Genomic DNA, 23,118 nt, shown 5'->3' with positions numbered 1-23,118 from the left:
CAAAGAGGGCCAGGTTGATCTTATCCCAGTCTCCAACCTTCTTTCTTATTGTCAAAAGCTTCTTTTCTAAGATGGTTTTGCCAAACACTCCCACACCTACAAAATGCGGTTGAGATGACTATCTATCCCACATTCCATTGATTTGCATACATCCAAACAATCCCCTAATTTCTAGGACACAATAAGCTTAACTTGATTCACCAAATACTAGCTCACCAGCAAAAGGAAAAGGCTTACTTATCAATTGACAAAGAAAAAATTTACATTAATTTCAATACATTGTGATGTTACAGTTATGATTCAGCAGAAACTGAACCTGTTTCTCGATTGAGATTTGAAGCAATGTAATTCCAAAATTTACATAAATTACAAATGAAGAACAATGCTCCATTGAGACGACCAAAGAAATTCCTCTATCAATTTGAGAGCGAAAATCATGCCATCGCAGTGAATCTTTTGTTAAGTCAGCTGTTCATACCAATGCCATGGTCTTGGGTTCAAAAGTCTACATAACCATCAACACATCAATGCCCTGCCACCCCTGCCTGTCTTCTCTCAGCTGTACGGACATTGTCGGAATGGGATACAAGGAAATTATGGAATTAAGCTCAGACACACAACAATCTTCTGTTTGGCTACCATTTCAAATTCCTCTCTCAACGGAGAAAAGAACTAGTCTGGAATCAGAAAGAACATCACTCTAGAAGCTTAAAAATGAGTGTGTTGAGAATTGTAAATGAAGTCCTAGATCCCAATTTCTTATGCAAATGAATCCGTTTCTTTCGACCTCTGAACAACCAAAATTTCAGAATTCAGCTTTAATCATTTCACACAATGTCTCCGCTCTGCAAGTAGACAAATTGAGTCGTTTTCTTCATGCAAATCACTTCCTGAAACAGCGCACTTTCTGAACCCAAGCTAGAATTCACAAACTGTTGCACCTTGGTCTGTATCCCCTGAGATGCGATGGGCCCTACAACTCCAGTGCCTCTAGGAAATACAGCAGATGATTCTCGTGCTTAGTATTTTCCAGCTGGGGGAAGGGAACGGCCTTAGCGACATTGGCTTGGTGATATAAATTAACAAAAAATAAAAACTACCCACGCGGTCAACTGCAATGGATCTTTTCTATTTTCCCGGTGTGAATTCCTTCTCAACTAGGCTGAACATCTCTTTCAGGCGATCGGCCAGATTTGATATCACATTCTTAGTAATCCTTTTTTGATGCTTGGTGCTTTTCAGCCACGCGATTCCCATGAATACTTGGACATTGCATGCCTTCGATCTAGATGGGAGACCCTCAACCTGGTATCTTATATGAAGCTGCAAACCAGACAAAAGCAATGATCACACACGAAACCCATGCATTCCGATCCATAAAAAGGGCAGCCCTTGAAGTGGATCAGTGATCGACAGGGTCCAACCATGAATGTGAGATGCACCAAAAAAATCTCTATATTGGAAGATCAATCAGTGGCCTACAATTCCTAGCCATGATAATTCATGGAATAAATGACCAGATGAAGCAAATACATACACTGAAATTATCGCCTAGCGGGACCCCTTGGAGGGTCATGACCTCTTCGACAACCCATCCATTTCTGTCGGGAATGGGGGATTTTTGCTGTGTGCTTGTCACTTGCCCTCCGTAACGAGAGACATGCTTGTCGAACTTGTAACAGAGCTGTCTTTGGTACACATCATTCTTAACGAATTCCCATGGAGTGGAAGAGTAATCAAGACAACCGACTTTCTCCATTACTTTACGGTCCAAGTAACCTCCATTGAACAGTTCTATTAATGAGTTGGCCTGAGATGCACAATAAATAAATAAATAGATAGATAGATAGGGGGGGGGGGGGTGGAGAGAGATCATAATTGACCCAAACTCCATATGTTTGAAAAGAAAAAAACTCGTATATTAATTAAAAGTTTAAACTGTATGAAAAAAAAAAAAAAAATTTCTTCTCTTGGGCAAACTGAATTAAACACGTTTTTTTTTTTTTTATTGTTTTCAATAATACACATTTTATTCAAAAAGAAAATCTTTTGGGGGCAATTCCAAAAATAGAGATTGGCAATCACCACCCACTGGAAGGATAGGATTTTACCTTTACAAAAAATGAAGGATTTGAGAGAGGCAAAGAACACCATTCAAGTATATGTATATTCATCATCATCTAAGCATCATCCCAACTAATTGGGTCAGCTACATGAATCCTTTACCACCATTCCACTCTATCAAAGGCCATAGGTCAACAGTCTTTTCTACCTACACCCACATGCTTTTAGGCCTTTCCTTTGCACTTTTAGAGCCTTCAACTTGTGCCAATCCTCTCCTAATTCCTAACTGGCACAGCTCTGTCTCCATTGGACAGGCCCAAACCATCATTACCTATTGCTGCTGCTCCTAACTATATGTATATTATTGTCATAAACATAGAAATTCTATTTATTCTACTTTTAACCTCATTTATACATAATATAGAGACACATGCACATACATAGCCATTTTTTCACTTTGTTTTTCTTTTCTTTCTTTTCTTCTTTTTTTTTCCTGTAGTTCAAACCATATTAAAACCGAACTATTCATTCTTAGAATTTTTGGCTTTTCTGTTTTCTTTCCGTGTTTTTAATGATTAAGACTGAATTAAACACGAACATTTCCTGTCCGTTTTGCTTTTTTTTTTTTTTTTTTTTTTTTTAGAATCATCTTTCTGGTATACATGAGATATTTGGCCCATTCATGAGTTTGCCAGCAAGAACATATCTTTTGGCCAAAAAAATAGGCCAGTCAGCTCATCAGGTGGGTATGATGGAAAGATGGCTAACATAAAATAACCGACTGTCTGCATTCAACATACATGTGGGCCCTAAATGATGAGCATGGTATTCCATAACAGTAACGGTGTTTTGGCCCTGTAATTGGTCTTCTTTTTTTTCCGTAACAGCCATTTAAGGCCCACCGTTTACATTATGTAAACCATTTTGGAACATCTTGATTATGAGCACATCAACCCTTTTTTTTTGGTGGGGGCCGCAATCCAAAATACTGTCCAAATCTCACACATCCAATGCTCACATTGAGCGTTGCAGAGAGGTTTTTATATCCTCTTCATTCTCTATTTATCATTACCATCTTAGCCATTCTCCCAACAATTTGGCGTTGGCATTTAAGTGGCAGATTGGCAAAAGTTTTATGACCAGCTGCCGGCCAGACAGAGAATGTGAACATTTTTTTTTTTTTTTTTTTTTTTGAGAGAGAGAGAGAGAGAGCTCACAGGAATAGGAAGCACAGAGGAATAAACCTCGGACATGCTAGCATCTTCTATGCCCAAGAAAGATCCACTCTCTTCAGTTTGGAGGAACTTGGCATCGGATTCTTCTTCCACTATTTGAACCTTCTGCTCAGGACTCAAAGCTCTTGCCTTCCATAGTGCCATGATGGTCCTGTTTCATACAAGTAAATAATTTAATAACTTTGCTAATCATCAAATTTTAAAACAGTGTCAAAAAAATTAATGACATGCAAGACTACAGGAGAAAGTGGAACCAATGCCACATCCATAAAGGTATAGGCCCAAGAGGAAGGAGAACATAGAATTGATAGATTTCTAGCTAATTGTGGTGATGCCTAAAATAATAACTCGGGTCAAGTGATGTTGGAATGACATGAACGTGGACCCGTTTGAAAGCTTATAAAATTAGCTCTACAACGAGCCCAAGATTATGCAATTCTGATGCTAACAGAGCAAATCATAACCAAAATATGATAGAGTATCACATAATAGAGAATTTGAAAGGTAGGGTGATCACGTGGCTCTAGGGTCCTAACATATGTGGTGCACATATAAGAGACTGATTTTGGGTTTCTAATCTTTGAGACTTCAAGATGGTTCTGGAGTTCTCAAAGCTTCTAAAGGTGTTGTTAATCAGAGTTGTTTTATATATGTTAACTTAATTAGTAGTTTAATTTGGTTAGAATTAATTAATACTTGAGACTTTCTTTACTATTGTTTTCAGTTTCATGGCTTTTCAAAGATATTTCAAAAGAAGAAGAAGAAGCTTGTGTTGCTAGTTTTTCAGGCCCTTATCTAATGCTTATGTAATAGGGGCTAACGGGAAGAAGAAGCAAAGAGGGTTTCTTTTAAGTTAGGAATAATTAGTTTTTAGAATCTTTTACGTAATTATTTTTTGGAAAGATCTAAAAGATCTTTAGCATAATCTACTTCCCTTAGGTTTGAAGTCTATTCTTGAGTTGTATGGGGTTCTAGAAAGTCCAGTATTTAGATCTTTAGTATAGTCTACTTTCCTTCAGGTTTGAAGTCTATTCTTGAGTTGTAAAGGGTTCTAGAAAGTCTAGTGTTCTATGAATAGACAATATCAGACCATATTTTCAGTAACAATTGTTGGAGATATGATTCCATCCTGGAATACAATAAATAAATAAATAAAATTGTATAATGATAATATTGTCTTTACATGCCGATATATCATGATACCTTTGATATTACCCGATATTTCCCATGATATCTGCGATATTGAGAGCTGTTTGCTATATTTTCCTCTTGTAAGTTTCCACTTAGAGAACTTAATGACATTGGTTTCTCTTGATCAGTCTTCCCTGCTTCACATCTCATCTTCTTTGTGTCTTTCAATCACGGAAGTGACTTTTAATCACTTACACAACAGCTTCCTTATCAGATCTTCTTCCTTGGGAGATTTTTGTTCTTTTACTTAGCTACTAATAGCGCTCTTAATACTTAGGTCTCTATTCAGTTATTTTCTTTCCTTAACTTTCTATTCAGTTCTAAGTGTGTAATCCTGCATCTTTTAACATCTTGTAAAGTGTCACTGAAAAATTCCACCATTTTCCTAAAGTTCCAAATGTTTCCCTTGGACTACAATACATGTGATATTTCTGACTTTCCCCATGATATTTCCATATCCCAAGGATTCAATGCATAGTCCAATACTGATACTTCGAACATAGGTTTGATAATGAGTTGAGTTAAAAGCCTTTTGACATTAGGAAATTGTTTCTCGACATTGGTTTAATAATGAGTGTTTTTTAAAGGAAATTTTACAAGAAACTACCTACTTAATATAAAATTTACATTCTGGTATTTTTTTTCAAAAGGGTTTTTAATAAGCTACCCCTTTAATTTAAGCAATTATCATTGGAGTACCTTCCATTAGATTTCTCAACAGAAGTTGGGGTTGGCAATGCCAACAAAGGAGTCAGTGGCTCAGTGGGCCCCATCATGATGTTTATGTGAAATCCACTCGATTACCGGGTGTGTCACCCCATGTTAGGCCCGGGGTCCAAAAATCAGCCCCATCTATGGTTCAGGTGGACCACACGATTGGAAACAATGTATAGGGCAACCCTCAGCCTCCAAACTGTTTCCCTTCATCTGGCCCACCTAAATCACATATGGGCCTGATGTTTGGGCCCCAAGCCTAAATTTTGGTGGCATCTAATGATTGGAGTGGAAATCATATAATCATCAGGATGGGTTCTATAAAAATCAAGGGTGGACGTCTCTCTCCTAATTGTTTCCTTTGGTGAGGCCTAGCTGAATCACAGGTCAGCCTTTTTTTTCTTTTGCCCTGGTCCTAACATGGTATTACACATCTAATGGTCGGAGTGGTTCTCACAAAAACATCATGGGGTATCGGTCAAAAATTGGAATTTAAATAATCCCCTTGAGAATTTTTTAAAATTTACACTTTATAGGATGGCTTTACTATGCCCACATGCATGTGTAATAAAGCTCATGTACATACCACACGTGCCAGCATGGTGCGACAGGTCCGAGCTCCAATCCATCTGTCAAAACAGCACAACCATATTGATGCCCTAATCAAGCTGATCCACCGGTCAGGTGGGCCACACTTTGTAAAAAATAAAAATTACCTCTAAAATACTTGGCTAAGGTTTTCTAATCCACCCACCCGTTTCCAATATTGGGGCTCACATTCTGATTGGTAATAGATTTTATTTTTGGGAAAACATGTAGAAGATGGGACAAACCTAATGGATGGATTAGATCTTGCACCTATGTGCCATGTGCTGGCACATGTGTGGCATGTACACGAGCTTTATTTCACATGCATGTGGACTTAGCAAAGCTCCTTTGCAGGAAGTGTTTATGCTTTTGGGTGTATGATCTATCCATCTTTTATCCTTCAAATTTTCTATTTTCTATGGTATTCTATCTACACTTGTTGTTCAGACTTTGACAAAGACTCATCTCACTCTGAAAGCAGAACATGTAGGTGTCACCAACCTGATGGATGGATTAGATCTCACACCTATGTGCCATGCTGGCACGTGAGTGGAATGTATTCTAAAAACATAGAGAGTAACAGAAGATCCACAATCAAATAAGACTAAAATGGCATAAATCATTGTACCTATGCGAGTCCAAATGATAATAAGCCAAACTCTTTCTCATTGTATCATTAAGAAAATTGAATGATGAATTCGGGGCCTACCTTGGATTTTGTAAGTCCAACATATTATAAAACATAGAAGTGTTGAATCAGTCCTGATTACTGGGTGGAACATTGTGAAGCACTGGCATATGACCAAAAAGTTGCATTGTGGGGCATGATCTCAATCACAGGTTACACCAATGTTTTAAATAGCGTGTAGCGTATAGCGTGGCTAATGCAGGGGCATTTCACACTGGGCTCGAGTGGGGTAGCCCGTGGGATGCGGGGACACACTCGAGGTGGGCGGCCCGTGTGATTTGGAGCCCACGAGCCCACGAGGGGGGTTCGGCCGAGGTCCTAACCCATGAGGTGTGGGGCCTGGGATATGAGATAAAGGGATTAATTCGTCGTACTCTAACAGTTCGAGCTTTTAGAGCAAGTGGTTAATTGTCCTACATCAAATTGGTATCAGTGCAGGAGGTCTCGTGTTCGAGACTCCTCCCTGTGGGTAATTAATGTAGGGGTATTTTCACACCGGATGTGGGGCCTGGGCTATGAGATAAAGGGATTAATTCGTCGTACTCAAACAGTTCGAGCTTTTAGAGAAAGTGGTTAATTTTCCTAAATTAGTGGCGTTTGGCCCTCAATAGCGTGTAGCGTAAGCTAGACAATCCTAATATTTTTAATTAAAATAATAGAACATATGATAACTTTTTAAAAATGCATAATTTCTATCAGTTCTTGACTACGAATCCATATCATCAACTACTTATTTCCATGTAAAATCCCTCTCTCTTTGCCTTTAGACATCTCTAAGTATGACTTCTTTTTTATTTATTGAAATATCACAAATTCATGATATAGACCACAATTTGGATGGTCCAGATTGATCTAAGTGCTCTATCTACGATATGGACCACAATTTGGATGGTCTGGATTAGTTTAACGTAGTGCCATGTGTCATAGGTATAAGTCATCACCATTTTAAAATAGGTGTTTAACTAACATAGAAAAAACACTTGAAAAAAATGATATTTCAGGTAGTTTACGCTACATACCCTATAGCTTACACGCTACGCTACATGCAGCGTAGCTTACGCTACATACCCTGTAGCTTACACTACCACACTACATGCATCATAGCTTATGCTACATACCCTGTAGCTTACACTACCAGGGAATTACGCTACGTAGCGTACGCTACACTACAACGCTACAGAAAACACTGGGTTACACAACCCCAAAAGTGAAACAATGATAGACAAAAAGAATTCCACCTCAGCCCCATCCTTTAAATGGCAATGAAGAAAGCCAACATTGGTCTCTCGTGATTAACAATTCAGTCCTTTAAAGGACAGGAAGTTGGGCTGCACCTTTGGGCTTGTTTGATTTTCTAAATCCTTGGTAAATACCTGGTAAATAGGCAGTTATTACACTTTCACTCTGTTTGAAAATTCGCATATTTCCACTTTGAAAACAGGTTCCCAATGCTTTCCTGTGGTGTGGTCCACTTGAGCTTTGGATCTACCTCAGTTTTTGGCTCATGCCCTAAATTCAGCTGGCATAACGGATGGACTGTGGATAATCCACATACATCACAGTAGACCCCACATATTTTGCACCTCCTCGGTTTCCGTGTTCAAAAAGTAAGCCTATCAAATCACGCATTGGGAACCATGCAGTAATTATGTAAGGAAATAATCATTACCCATTTACAAGGTATTTACAGTGGAAATGGAAAATCAAACAGGCCCTTAGTTGCAGGAAACCATCTGCAAAGTGTGTAGCATGTTTCCTAGGAAAAAATGGGTTTTATTTGTTTTGCCGAAATAATATGAAAGAGGAACTGAACAAAAACTCAAGGATAATAGAGATATCAGGCAGGGATCATTTCTTATATTTTTCCCTTTTCGCTTTGATCTATTTATAAGGTATTCTTTGATGTCATCGTTCTAATTTTTTTCATTAAAACAAAAATATTTTTTCATATGTGCAAATGCTTTGAGCTAATTGTTTGTTTGTTTTTTGAAACACAGGAAATTGTTTGCAATTATATGTTCATTTTGGCATGTATGTGTGAATGCATTTAACATCTTTATATCTGGAAATAAAAACATTCATATTCATCTGTACGAGTACAAAAGTTCTGGCATTTATGCAAAGAATGCATGTTTAATGTAGAACCAACTAATGGGATGGATGAAGTGGGACATGTGCAAGGTTTGGTGGGCTCATGTAGGAGGGTCTTGTTAATGGTCAATGGATGAGCCAAAGGAAGGATAAAACAGTTCACACATAGGAAGTAGTTGAGAATAAATAATATTATATTTCCTAAGCATTCATGGGCAAGGGATGCTTTGGTAAGGATTGTAATTTGGCAACTCTAATGGTGTGTGCTTGTCAAACTTGTTAGTTGTTGATTTTGTAGGTCTCTAGGGTCATTTGTCCGCTATATTGTGTGGATGTACACGAGCTTTATTGCACATGCATGTCCGCTTAGAAAGCTCCTTTATAGGAAGTGTTTATGCTTTTGGGTGGATGATCTGTCCATCATTTATCCTTTGAATTTCCTCTTTTCTATGTTGTTCTCTCTCTACTTTGATGTTCTGACCATGACAAAGACCCAACTCTAAAAGCAAAGTCTTGGAACTGTCGAAAGAAATCATCTACATCTCCCCCACAGTTCCATCAATTGCAGAGGGAAGGGGTGTAATGAGGACCCACAATTTGAAGATAGATAAATGATCTTGTTCAGTTTTCCGATCGTAAAAGTGAGACCCATGGTTCCGACCCACCACAGATGGACCATGCCTGAAGGTTCTCCCAGACTAGAAGATCCTATTCTTAACTATCCAATGTTAGGTCTTGTTCCAGTCAAAAGCGAACCATTTACTGGATTTCTCTTCCACCATCTGCTTGCAGGCCACCAAAGGATAGGATCAGCCCATCAAAATGATTTGTGGGGTCATGCTTCATGTAGAGTGGGCCCAATCATATCAATGCTTGAGATCACTGAACCATGGGAATCAGTTTAAAAACCTGATCAAATATCACAAATTTGCCTGGGGTATAACATTCATGCTGACATTTTAAGAGAAGAAAGTGATTAATGCATAGAAGAACGTGGAAGAGCATGCATAATACAAGCTGGATGAAGACACAGGACATGAAAGGCTTAGTGACAAGAGATAAAAATACAGAAGACTGCTAACTTCTCAAGCACAAACCGGTTAGCGGATAGAAGCATGAAGAAGACTACACATTATACAAGCTCGATGAAGACAATTGAAACTTGAAGGGAATATTGACGAAAAGGGGAAAATTACTGAAGACTACTAACTTCTCAAGCATGGACTGGGGATCGGATCCGTAGGTCATTTGACTAAATCAATCTTATTGTAGCATGATCCTTGAAAGATGATTGAATAAGAAATTCTCAATTTCCACGAAACATTCGGTGCACTAGCTGCAGCACAGCCATACAAGTTGCCACATAATAGCACATAAAGCAAATGCATTAGGACATGTCCGGTTGTCATGGCTGCCCAGTCTGTACAGGTGGACCCATGGTTCAGCGACCACAATGGATTTGGTGGGAGAAACTTTGAATGGTGATGCTCCAATTAGCGTTCGAAATATCAATATTGCGTTACGTATCGCACCCTTGGGATACAGATACGTATCAGTTATCGCACGGGATATATCGTTTGTATTGGGTAAATTATCGCACTTTCTGGGAAACATGAGGAAACATTGGGAAAATGGTAGAATTTTTCAAGGAAACTTTAGGGATTGTTTTAAAAAAAGACTTTAATACACACTTTTAAATCATAACATCTCAAAAAAGAAGTGCACATAATAGGTTTCCTTTGTATAGGGTTCTAAGCTATGCGTCCTCTAACTGAACTAATGCATATTCAAATTGAATGCATAACATTTAAAGTGTTTGTGTTGTGATGATCATTTCATCAAACACTCCTAACTACATTGAAATTAGACTCAATTGACAGCTGGTTGAAGGGAAATTTTTAAAAAATATATATTTTTCAATAATATTTTATTAATTTTTAATTAAAAAGTGATTTTGAATTTCTGAAAATTGACAAGGACTTAACGAATCAGTAGATCAGCCCTCATACATGCTTGATTTCATGTTTGGAGTACAACATTGCAAGCAATTTGGGAGAAATTTCGAATTTTCCCCAAATCAGACCACCTACATTCAAATTTCGAAATTAGAGTGTATGTGATGATCATTTCATCAAATACTCCTAAATAGTTCGAAATTAATCTCAATTGATGACTAATTGAAGGAAAATTTTGAAGAAAAAAAAAAAAAAACATGAAGAACGAATGGATATTGAAATTAAAGCTCCAACTCCATGATTTTTTCATGCAAAACATGAAGAACTAATGGATTTATAACCATTTAATACTGATTTAACATAATTTCAACCAAAAAAAAAAAAAGTATCGAAAATTGAAAATGCTCACCAGATTGAACATGTGGGATATATCGGCACTACCTATGCGTTTCGCATCGCACAGGTGGGATACAAGATATATCGTGGGATATATCGGCCAATATCGTCAATATTTAAAACATTGGCCCCAATAATCCCCAAATTAGAGGATCCTAATCATCATAAACATTGTTCAAATTATCTCCAATATTATTGAAATATCTCCGATAATATCTCTATCTCCAACTCGACGATACCGATAACACTGGTAACGATACTAATAACATGGGTGGTATTAAAATTTCCAAGTATCAGTGATTTATTGCCAATGTTTTAATATGGCAAACATTTTTTACTACATAAATTTCAAGTGTCACTTGTGTTGCCAATGTATCAATATCACCAATGTATTGCTAATATTTGCAACTATGTAAATTCCAGATGTTGCTTGTATCGCTAGTGTATTGATGATATTTCAATAATATTGCAAAAAAAAAAAAAATGTTTATTAAAAAAAAAAAAAAAATCTTTTCAAATACTTTATGGGAGCATGGTTGCATGTAGTGTTTAATTTGTCGATGATAATATCTATAATATCATGATATTAGCATTATCGCAACATGCGCAAAATCGAGACCGCAATATATTCTTTCTAGTTGTCGACGGTTTCTCAGCAAAATATCATGTCGTCGATATTCCGAAATATCAATGGATGCTTGGATAGAAGGTTTGATGGATATATGGGATGGTTAAGATGGTTAGACTGATTTCTTACAACAACACATGCTTTTAGGCCCCCATTAAATGAAAACTTATTATACATGCATTCTTTTTGTAATTTTTTAATTCCTAAATATGCAAATGTGTATTTTAACATCTCCTGAAGTTTCACTGAAAAATCTATCATTTTCCCCATGTTTGTCCAATGTTTCCCACATTTCCGGTTATCGGCGATATTATGGGCAATATCAATATTGTTTATGTATTCCCAGCCAGTGAAACATGTAGTGATACTGATACTTCGAACACTACTCATGAGTGACTTACGTAGGGATGTGAATGGGTTGGGCCTGAGGTCGGCTTTGGCTCGGATTTTGAATTGTTTGGGCCGGGCCTAACAGACCATCCCTATTCGAAATTTTTATTTTGCTTGGCCCAAGCCTGGCCCATTGACAGCCCTAGACTCACAAAATAAAGAGAATAATGTTAAAGAAATTTCATGAAATGGTATAGAAAAGGCCAAAAAAATAGGAAGAGTTTTCTGGGGCATCCCCCATCCATGATGGTGCCCATCATATCAACATTATGGATCATTGAATGATGGATTCCACCTGTACCAACTGGTGCATCAGGATACCACATGCCTTGATGCATCAAGATCAAAACTTGATAATTTCCTTGTTCACAAAAGCACGTAAAGAACTTCTATTGAAAGTAGAAAGGATGTGAAACTCGTACCTGTTGGCTATATGGAATGATACAAACGACTGGAAATGGAACTTCAACCTGCCTTCTTCATCCTGTGCCTTGGCACCATGCTTGGCATCCATACCCCTGCCTCGGCGAAGAATAATGATAAGAGATGGACTGCCAACAGATGCTAGAGATGGAGGGACCACTTGGATGTCTTCTATGTCTTCCCAAAGAAAAAAGAATTTTGTTTTATGTCCAAACAAGTTTGCATGAAACCCAATTATTCTTGCAGATAGAAAGAGACGGCCCTGCAGAAAAGGAACCAAATAAGCATGATCAAGCATACATGGTATCAACAGGAAGAATGTATGTATGAGTCATTAAAAAGAACGTGGAGATATATGATCCTCAACATTACGCATGTATGATATCATCAGGTTGTTGGTAGTTTGTGCAAGTGGCACCTAATATTTCTTGATCCAAACCATTGCTCTCGTGGGCTGCCACGGTAGATGGACTGTTGCTAAAAATCCCCAGATGGAACAATCCTAACCCGTCTCTTGCTGACCTGCAAATAGACTGCTAAGAAGAAAAATATGGACATAGTCCATATTCAATTGAAAGAGCTTTTGGGACATGGCCCATCAAAGGAAGAGTCCATCGGATCAATGGTTTTTATCACTGAAACATGGCCCTCACTTCTACAAGCTAAAGACCCAAGGATACTAGGCATAACCTTGGGTTGTTTTCATTGTCATCGCCATCATTATCATCCTTCCTTTACCAAGGCTGCCCACATTCATCAACCCTCCTTTACTGGGGCTGGGGTCTCTTAGTAGTTTAATCAGTAATATGATCCATAACACAAAAAAGATAACAGCACCTGCAGAGGCATTTTTCGCTTCAAGTGACAAGTAAAGTCATTGATGAGGAATTCCTCTGGTGGAAGCCCAAATAGCTTCTGGAATGCTGAGTTTGTCTGTGGTGACCGCAAATTTATCTACAAATATTTTCAAATGTTAATAAAATAAATGAGAAAAACAATAGTAGAAAGATGGATATGTAGCATGGGTAATGAGCATCCCAAAGCAAGAACAGTCATTCACCTTCTTCCCAACCTCCTTCTCCATCTTTGTTATGTACTCTTTAACGATATCAGTACCTCTTGTATTGTTCAAAAAGATTCGTAAGTGCAACTTAGACTGGCATGCCTGAGCTAACTTTCCCTGAAGAGGAATCCATATATCCGCCAGTTCAGACAAATTAGATTTTACGAAATTGATTTCAGTGTGTCCAAGGGATGTTGCTTCGTCAAAGGGTCCATCAAAATCAAACACTTCCACATCCATCATAGATGGAGGCTCATCCATTGCATCAAATTCAAATATTTCTGCAAGAACAACAAAATTCAATAATAAAAATCCATACATGAGAAATTGGGATCATGAGTTGGCTGTCTGAAATTCTACTAGGGACTTTCCAGCAAAAGTGCTACAGCTACTATCTTCTAGTAGCTAGGACTGCAAGGGGCTAGCCTGGCTCTTCAGGATTCCTGGCAGAACTTTATGACTGCAAATTGGACTAAGGCATGATACTTGGGCCCAACAAATAAACAACCATGCCCATGACAATGTTTAGCAACTTTTTCAATTGAAGCCTGTTCCAGGTCTGGATGTGATTGGTGATAAACAGCAGGCCTGAACCTGAATTTCAAGCTTGATAACAGTCTTGCCTGAGCTCGGGCTTAACCACACATTCAATTGTCCCCTTGCCATATCCTAAGTGGCATCACAGATATGCTCAATACATTAACAGTACAAATACAAAACAGAGAAATTACAATAGCTTACCATTCCATTGAGGATCTAGAGTTTGGAACTTGATTGAGCTGGTTCTTGTTTTACCATTGCAGGTCAATATCACATATGGGTCTGAAAATCCAGTAGAATCCACAGCCGCTAAGTTGGTTCCTTCAATCAAGGCAACAGTTAGCAACCACCCATCACCCTGTGCTTTGACTCCATGATCGCTGCCTAAAATTCAAGATGCAATTATTCAAGTTATTTACCAGAAAGTATGCAACCACATAAACTTAAATTTTTCAAGAGAAAAACATGTATATTTTTGTCAATCAGAGACGTTGCAGCTAAGAAAACCAAAATCTTGATGGCCCTGAACAAGGCAAAGAAAGTGGGTACAATTATGAAAACCAAAAGCATGCTTAGGTTTGTACTATATATATAAATATATATATAGGGAAAAGGTACTATGCGCTCGACCTCACGAGTCCGTCCCATGAGGTCGAGCTGTGTGGGCCCCACCGTGATGCGTTTCAAACATCTAACCCATCAGTCAGATGCACCATTCCATCGTGGGCCTAGGTCTCAAAAATCAAGTCAATCCGTGACTTTTGTGGGCCACACCACATACAGAAGTGGGAAGGGGCCGTGCACCATTAAAACATTCATAATCCGTTTTTTGGGCCCACCGAGATGTGGTTTGCAAATCCAGCCCATCCATTATGTGTGTCCCACTTGCATGAGGGTTCAGACCAAGTTTTAGCAGCATTCAAAACTCAGGTGGGCCCCACCAAGAGCTTTTATATGTTTTAACGGTGTCTTCACATGATTTTAGATGGTATGGCCCACCTGAGTTCCGTATACGGCTGATTTTTGGGATATCCCATAATTTAGAGGGCACCCATCAAATGCACAGTGTTGATGGTTGACACGCATCACGGTGGGGCCCACACAACTCGACCTCACGGGAGCTAATCGTGAGGTCGAGCGCATAGTACCTTTTCCCATATATATATATATATATATATATATATATATATATATATATATATTGGACAAAAAGAAACGAAGTGACTTAGACAAATCTTGTTTGTCGATAACCTCAAACCAATCAATCGAATATTGATTAATACGTAATCGATCGAACACTACTTGAAAACGGTGCTTCTGTTCAGAAACGAAATGTTCCTGGAAATTCTTGCTCCCATTGGACCATTTGTATCTATATGCATCAGGATCCCGATTCATGGATCTCTCGGTTCGAGAAATATATATATATGTGTGTGTGTGTGTGTGTGGGAAAAGGTACTATGCGCTCGACCTCACGATTAGCTCCCCTGAGGTCGAGCTGTGTGGGCCCCACCGTGATGCGTGTCGACCATCAACACCGTGCATTTGATGGGTGCCCTCTAAATTATGGTATATCCCAAAAATCAGCCGTATACGGAACTCAGGTGGGCCATACCATCTAAAATCATGTGAAGACACCGTTAAAACATATAAAAGCATTTGGTGGGGCCCACCTGAGTTTTGAATGCTACTGAAACTTGGTCTGAACCCTCATTCAAGTGGGACACACATAATGGATGGGCTGGATTTGCAAACCACATCTCGGTGGGCCCAAAAAATGATTATGAATGTTTTAATGGTGCACGCCACCTCCCCACTTCTGTATGTGGTGTGGCCCACATAAGTCACGGATTGACTTGATTTTTGAGACCTAGGCCCACGATGGAATGGTGCATCTAACTGATGGGGTAGATGTTCAAAACGCATCACGGTGGGGCCCACACAGCTCGACCTCATGGGACGGACTCGTGAGGTCAAGCGCATAGTACCTTTTCCCATATATATATATATATATATATAATTTTCTGAAACTCATCCATTTTTAAAAGCAAAATGCAGGATTAACATATCTAAAACTAGTCCATTTGTAATAATTCCCCTCAAAATAAACTCTTGGAGGACATGACTGGCATTTCAGCCAGGGAAATATATCTTTAGGAAGTCAGGTATCAGAATATATGCCTTCATGTGTGAGTATTAATATTGTGGTTGGTATGGTTAAGGAAAATGAATTCATTCCCAATCATACTTTACATAAATGCTCACAATTAATACTATCGTGCACTGATTAGAATCAAGAACCCTCATGGTAAGAGGAATTATAGCTCCATAATGTATCAGGTCATGCTTGCCATTCTCGTGTGCTCAGCTCATAAAAGTCAGACCCATAGAGTGGAGATCTGGATCCCGGAAGGTTCATTTGACAGGCTCCAGCATAAACAAAGGACACCCTAAAATCCCCCAGATTGCAAGATCTCAGCCTTCCAAACCTTGGCCTTTCCACCAAATTATTTCTTTTTTCAACTCTTAACCATATATCTGAATGCCATGGACCAGAAGGTTAGGATCTTCTCTAATCTTGAAGAGTTATTGGGGTATCGCCCATCCATGATGGGGCCCATTAGATAAATGGCCATGGTGACAACCATGGGCTGCACATGTATGGACAGGGAACGGGAATGTGTATATATCCTGATGCATCATGGCCCTACAATTCCTCCTGCTACACAATACTCCCTTTTAACTAAGAGAAATCAAGTTGATCCGAAAATAAAGGAGTTTACCTCTTTGCATTCTAGCCTGCATAAAGCGAGCTATCTTCTCTAGGACACGTTCACCTTGAAGAACCAAAACCCCACACACAACAACTTCCCCAATTGAGTCTGGCAAGTCTAATCCCTTAAACTCGAGCCCTTGGATGGTGCTGGGCATAGCTAGCATGATATGTGTGAATACATATAATCCCATAAAAACAGCTGAGACTACAGTAAAATTCCCGAAATACCGAACAGCCAGCTTCCAATCGGACTGCTGCTCCGTCTGCAGAGAAGCCAATATCTGCTCCTTATCAGACCCAAGATCTTTCGAATCAACGAGTTTTACATTCTGAGCTAACAATTTTGCAAACTGCTCGTAGCTGTCCTTGAGACCTTGTCGGGCCCCACTTTCGATCATGCCTTTCATTATGGTGCTCTGTAGAAAATTCATACGCCATGATATTACCAACCGCGACGATTGATCTCCCGATGGCAACTCAGTCCCTGGCATGATACAGAAGAGCAGTTCTACCTTGAAACAGCTCCCATATGGAACATCCGGGGTGCTCGCACTTAATAAAACTGCAAAAAACTTCCCATCAGCTTTCACATATACTTGCTCCTCAGTAGCTTTCACAGCCTTGACTAATTTAGTTGCAGCCTTTGTGTAGGAAACAACTCTTTTTAAGCTGTCTGCACCATTTTCAATCATCCAGGGTCCCTCTTGCAGGTCTGTAGTTCCCTGCAGCTCTGCCAAAGATTTCATAAACTTCGAACCAGGTGAAAAAATAAGGGAATTCAGGTCAGCTGGTGAAATCACATATTGTTGGTCTAGAAGTACTCCTCCCGGTAAATTGCTAGGCAGTTCTGCTCCTTGATCTCTTAATTCTATACTTCTCAGTGTTTCTTCAAATGTGTTGTAAGAGGACATGTCTTCGACTTTGTTATCCTGAACCTCAGTCTTGGGTAGTGTTTCTTGCAGGTCTGACGAAACAGCAACTTCATTGGTGGTGGATGCTGTTTCCCCATTTTTGTTGAGAAAAATTTGAACAAGACGTTCAGCAAGTGTCTGCGCATATGACTTATCATCCTTAGCAGGTATGGCTTCTTCCACAGTACCATTAGTAGACACTGACAATTCTCTGGGAGGGGTTGTGGGTTTCTCTGGTGCGTGATCATCATTCACAGACCTCGAAGCAACTGGCAGTTGGTCTACAAAAGAGTTGTTCTGAGATAAAGATATGGTGAGACAAATTTCACCTGAAAAAATCAAACCAACGGTTATGGCCATGGCGCATGATAGGGTCCTAAACTTTTAAAGAATTTACAAAACATTACAAAATCCCTGTTTCTGTGCAAACATACTGCTGATTATTTGGCAATGTAAATGAATAGGTTCTACAATTTCCTGAATAAAAAAGTTCCCAATGCTTAAATTATACACACGAGAAAATGAAAAGCCTGATACTCTACAAGTCTTAAATCTAAAATCCAAAACATTCATGAAATTCACAAAAAGACCATATCCACAGGGAAATGCATTTTCCCTTAAGGCCTGTTTGTTTCACCACATCCTTTTATCAGTGTAAAATGCAAAACATCCATGTTAACTAAATGAGTAATACATTAAAAGGGCCAGGATAACACTGATCTCCCCAACTGACGAAAACACCATTTGCAAACAGAGTAATTCAATTATTATGTAAAATATAAAATAAGATAAAAACTGCAAATTTTTGCGGATCTAGTACAGCTCAAAAAGGAGCTAGAAATACTGAGCTGATAAGCAGTTTCATGTGGGTCTAATGGTAAAGTAGTCCAAGAAGCAAGACATAAAATCTATTACAACCTAATCTAGAAGAGATTAGACTTTTTTTCCTTCTTTCTTTTTTTTTTTTTAATTTGATAGGCAACTTGGACTTGAACCTGAGACCCCAATTCCGAATACAGGCTGTCGACCACTGAGCTACAGGCTCAAACCCATAGGTCAGACTAACTTGGAAGAGATAAGGCCAAGCTTAGACGTGGTCCTTCAATACCATCTGGAAGTCTGAAAATTGATAATCAAAAGGAGATAATTAAAACAAACAAAAACTAACTGAATTTTAGTTTTTCACCATGAATTAGCAATTTCAGCCACCAAAATAAAACGTTTTGAGAATTTGAAGATCAAAGGGAAAGCAGGAAACAAATTAACTATTTGAAAAAGAACAACAATAAATTCTCATAATGGAGAATACTCTAAAAGAAAACTGATGGATGCATCCAAAATAGTTAGCGTCATCTAAAAAACACCAATCTTACATTTTTCACCCTAGCAACTCTCACAACAAGTACTAGAGATCTGTGAAGTAAACATGCAGGCATTTATGAGGAAGGTTCTAGGCTACTTCCACTGTTTTCAGAAAGTAGTTACAGCTTTAACAGCACCAAAGATGGTGAATATTGTGATTGTAATTATTACTTAAAATAAAAGTATTTAATTTTTAAGTTTAACGACGGCATCCATGATGCCTAATTGTTCAAGTGCTTTTAACAAGATGCAGGTAATTTAATTTTCATCTATAGCATCAGGATCATCCTTTCATGCTTAAAAAAATCAAGAGGGTGCTTTTAACTTTTAGCAAACAGCATAACTAGCAACACTACCAAAAACAGATTTTGCAATTTCGCATAAAACAAAATGAAATAAATCACGACATCAGCAATGAAATTGAGAAGTACACAAAATGATGGTTTCATATTAGGATCAAACTTTCATCTTTAAAAACTCACAGAAGTAGATTTATGGTGTTTTAAATAGAAAATAATATAAGCCATTTAAAGACATGCTGCAAGTGAAATCTGAACCGTCGACGGACAACAGCCACATTTTTCAATTCCCAAAATACCCAAACTTCATTTAAATTGCCTTCCAATGACCCTTCAATATTCAAAGTTCTCTGCCTAGGAAAACTATTTCTTGGCCAAAATTGTCCAAAACCTAGCCGTGTAACTCATGTTATGTATAGTATACATGTTCATGTCCACAGCTGAAGTGAGTATTTTACCATTAACCAGTTGATGAGATCCAACCACCAATAACAGATTTCTGATAAGATACAGATGAATCCCATTTAAAGATTATCCCAAGCCCAGGTAAAGAAAGATTGGCAGCCAGTAATTGAACTTTGTCAAAGCAATTATGATAATTCATGCCAAACCCAAATAGCTGGGACCAGGTACCTGAAGATGCTGATGATTATTTATGATGTGAAATTAACTTCAATTTTCATATAATAAGATCATGTGGTGCAATCTAATGATACTCAGTCAAAAGAAACAGCATTATTTTTAAACTAATCAAGTAACAGAACAGGTGGGGCCCACCTATTTACAAACCTATGAGCAATTGATCTTGCGGGACCCACCATGAAATGTATCATTTCTTGATGTCTTCACTATCAATGATCCTGATGGACGACTACAAATCAGATGGTCCACATCTAACAGGGTCCAAATCAGATGACAAGGATCATAAGGGGGGGCTTTTTAGGTGTCTCCCATCCACAATGGAACCTACAATTTGAACCATTCAGACCACCAAAACATGGGCCCCAAATGTCCCGAATGCTCGATCAAAAGTCAGGTGTTTACCCCATGTCTAAAAACTCAGTTTTCACACACCCAGACAAGGAAATCAGACCAAACTACCAAAAAGAGATATCAGAAAAAGAAACAACCATAACAAATCCCAGAACCCAATCTACAATTCAACATCTATAAATAAAAATAAAACAAAAATAAAATTGAATAAATTCTGTACGTACCGCAGTCTCTGTTCTTGGACTTCTTGTTCTTGGGCTGCAGCGGATACCACACAGTTCCAAGGGTCTTATTCTCTGCATCAAAGACTCTCCACACAGGCACTTTCAACTGACCCACGAAGTCATCGTTAAAGTACTTGTCCTCATCCAAGACAGACACCGTCAGTTCCTCATTGAGATCTTCGACTCTGAAGCTGAATTCTTCATCCCAAAAAGGATTCAAGCACTTCTTCACGACCTTAGTTCGGAACCTGTACTTCCCGAGCTGTATGCGGGCATACGGATCGCTGAAACCGTTGAGATCCATAGCGGGCAAATTCCGCGCCTCAATCACGTGGACAGAGAGCTTCATTTGGAAAATTTTGTGGAAATTTTAAAAGAAGTTCAAAATCGCAGGAAATTAACGCAACAAAAATGCAGGAAATTTTTGTACAAATCAATAGAGAATGAACGGATTCAGTGGCTAGAATTGCCTAATTTTCTTGAATTAAAGAATACAAAATTTTTCATTTGAACATGAAAATCACCCACGAAATTCTATGAAAACAAGTACGGAACAACAAAACCAAATAGGAATTTCGACAAGAAAAAATCAGAGAAAATGACAAAAAAAAAAAAAAATCCGATTTAAAGTGGAAACCCCTAATTTCACAAATATTCGAACAAAATAGAAAAATCATCCATCAAAAATCAAGAAAAAATATTTTTTTTAAAATACATAATTTCAATTTTCATACAGAGATTTAAAAATAATGTTCACGGAAATTCCATTTCCAGATATAGAAGAAAAAGAAAAAAAAAAAAAAAAACCCTAGAACAAATTCTGAAGCCTAGGACCCAAATTCTCCCCCCAAAAACAGAGAAACCAGATTGAGAGTGAAAAAATCGAGAAAGGAATTACAGAAGAATTACAGAATTGCCATCATCAGTTGCCGAAAGAAACCCTAGATTTTCCGAAGAGAGATTTGGGGGATTTTTTTGCGCTTAAAACAGAGACATCGGTTTCTTCCCTCTCTCTCTCTCTCTCTCTCTCCTAAAACCCGCGCTTTGAAATTTCCAAGCTTATGTTCACATACAGCGGCTGTACGTGACCTGTAACATACATCCCTTTCTTTATCCGAACACGTCATTACTGTACGAAATCTGATTCGTCAAAAACGTGGCCTAATCCATGATAATTATTTCAATATTTTTCTTAAGTGGGACCCGACTTTATAATCAATATTAAAACGACGGTATGGAACATTATAATGCGGACCAATATCAACAAATTTTTCTTATTTTCATAATGTACGGTTATTATCTTGTGTCTCATCTTTTCCACGGATCGGATTTTCTGAAATTTGATATATTTTCAGGATGGAAATGCATTTACGTTTGTGATCATTTCTATATTAATTAACATTGATTAGTATTAGTTGATTTTAATAGGGTGATTAGGGATTTTACTGGTCAACGTAAAAAATTTGACTTTTCTATGACTTCGTCTTCCGCCGCATCGGTTCTTCTTACTTGGGATTTGTCAAGTGGGAAGGATAGCTTCCGGCGCGATTGACAGAGCCAGTTTGGTTCACATCGTGGGGGTAATCCGGATCGTCCATAGGTGGGGTTATCTGTTGATGGGCAACTGATGAGAGGATACTTGGAATGTTCGGCCACAATTGATTGATGATTTGTGACGTACAATGTTGATGGTCCACCTAGGATGATCCAGACCGTTCATGGGCCAGGAGGTGATTACACTAGTGATGGACATTCTTAGAAGATCTGAACCGTTAATCAGTGGATTTCCGCTCTATATATACATTTTCTTAAAAATCGGCCGATCGAAGTAGTGGACCTGACTTTAATCATCCACGGGGAGATTTCAACCATAAAGGCTAATCTGCAACATGCTTCGTGAATGGTACGGATCACAAAAAGGTGGGCCCATCTAATACATAAATAGTTAAGAATCTACATTGATAGAGCAGCTAGGATCGTAAATTGATTCCTCTAGTGGGTCCACCTTTGGACGGCTTAGATTATCTGGCCATCCCTCTGCGTGTACAATAACGAAATGGATTGGCTACTCCCCCTAACACCAGCTCCGGGGCTGGTGGTCGGTGCTCTATGGGCCCAACCATGATGCATGTGTTTCATCCATTCCGTTCATCCATTTTTACAGATCATTTTATTGCTTAATCCCAAACATGAGTGGTATATAAGTCTTAGGTGGACCACACCACATGAAAACAATAGTGATCGGATATCAACCATTAAAATCCTCCTAAGGCCTACCATACTGTTTATTTGACATCCAATCTATTAATTAGGTCATATAGGCACAGATGAAGAGAAAAAATAAATATCAGCTTGATCCAAAACTTTTATAGCCCCCAAAATGTTTTTAATGGTTGACTCTCGTTTAACACTGTTTCTGTAATGTGGTCCACTTGAGATTTGGATATACCTAATTTTTTGTCTCATACAATAAAATGATCTGTAAATGTATATGAATGGCATGGATGATACACATACATCATGATAGGGCCCACATAGCACTGACCACCAGCCATTGGCTGGTGTAAGGGGGAGTAGCCAATCCGTT

General features: G+C 38.5%; 1 protein-coding gene across 1 annotated transcript; it reads right to left on the bottom strand.

Moving 5' to 3' along the window:
• Positions 1–220: 220 nt before the first annotated feature.
• LOC131255885 (C2 and GRAM domain-containing protein At1g03370) lies at positions 221–21,227 on the bottom strand. Its single transcript, XM_058256805.1, has 9 exons — positions 20,532–21,227; positions 16,750–17,982; positions 14,168–14,350; positions 13,424–13,707; positions 13,201–13,317; positions 12,363–12,625; positions 3,282–3,450; positions 1,538–1,810; positions 221–1,323 (listed from the first exon to the last, which is right to left on the bottom strand). Exons 1-9 carry the CDS (start codon positions 20,878–20,880, stop codon positions 1,129–1,131), a joined length of 3,066 nt encoding a protein of 1,021 aa, XP_058112788.1. The 5' UTR covers positions 20,881–21,227; the 3' UTR covers positions 221–1,128.
• Between the last annotated feature and the right edge of the window lie 1,891 nt (positions 21,228–23,118).

Source organism: Magnolia sinica, chromosome 9, assembly GCF_029962835.1.
Source record: "Magnolia sinica isolate HGM2019 chromosome 9, MsV1, whole genome shotgun sequence".
NCBI classification, from domain to species: Eukaryota; Viridiplantae; Streptophyta; class Magnoliopsida; order Magnoliales; family Magnoliaceae; genus Magnolia; species Magnolia sinica.
The sequence above is the reverse complement of the archived record's forward strand: the minus strand, read 5'-3'. Positions and strand labels throughout refer to the sequence as shown.

Excerpts from the sequence above, each read along its gene's own strand:
- LOC131255885 (XM_058256805.1), bottom strand. The coding sequence starts at position 20,880 with ATGAAGCTCTCTGTCCACGTGATTGAGGCGCGGAATTTGCCCGCTATG. Across the intron at positions 14,351-16,749 it reads GCAGGCTAGAATGCAAAGAG|GCAGCGATCATGGAGTCAAA; the intron begins GTAAACTCCTTT and ends CTTGAATTTTAG. Across the intron at positions 13,708-14,167 it reads TCTAGATCCTCAATGGAATG|AAATATTTGAATTTGATGCA; the intron begins GTAAGCTATTGT and ends TTGTTCTTGCAG.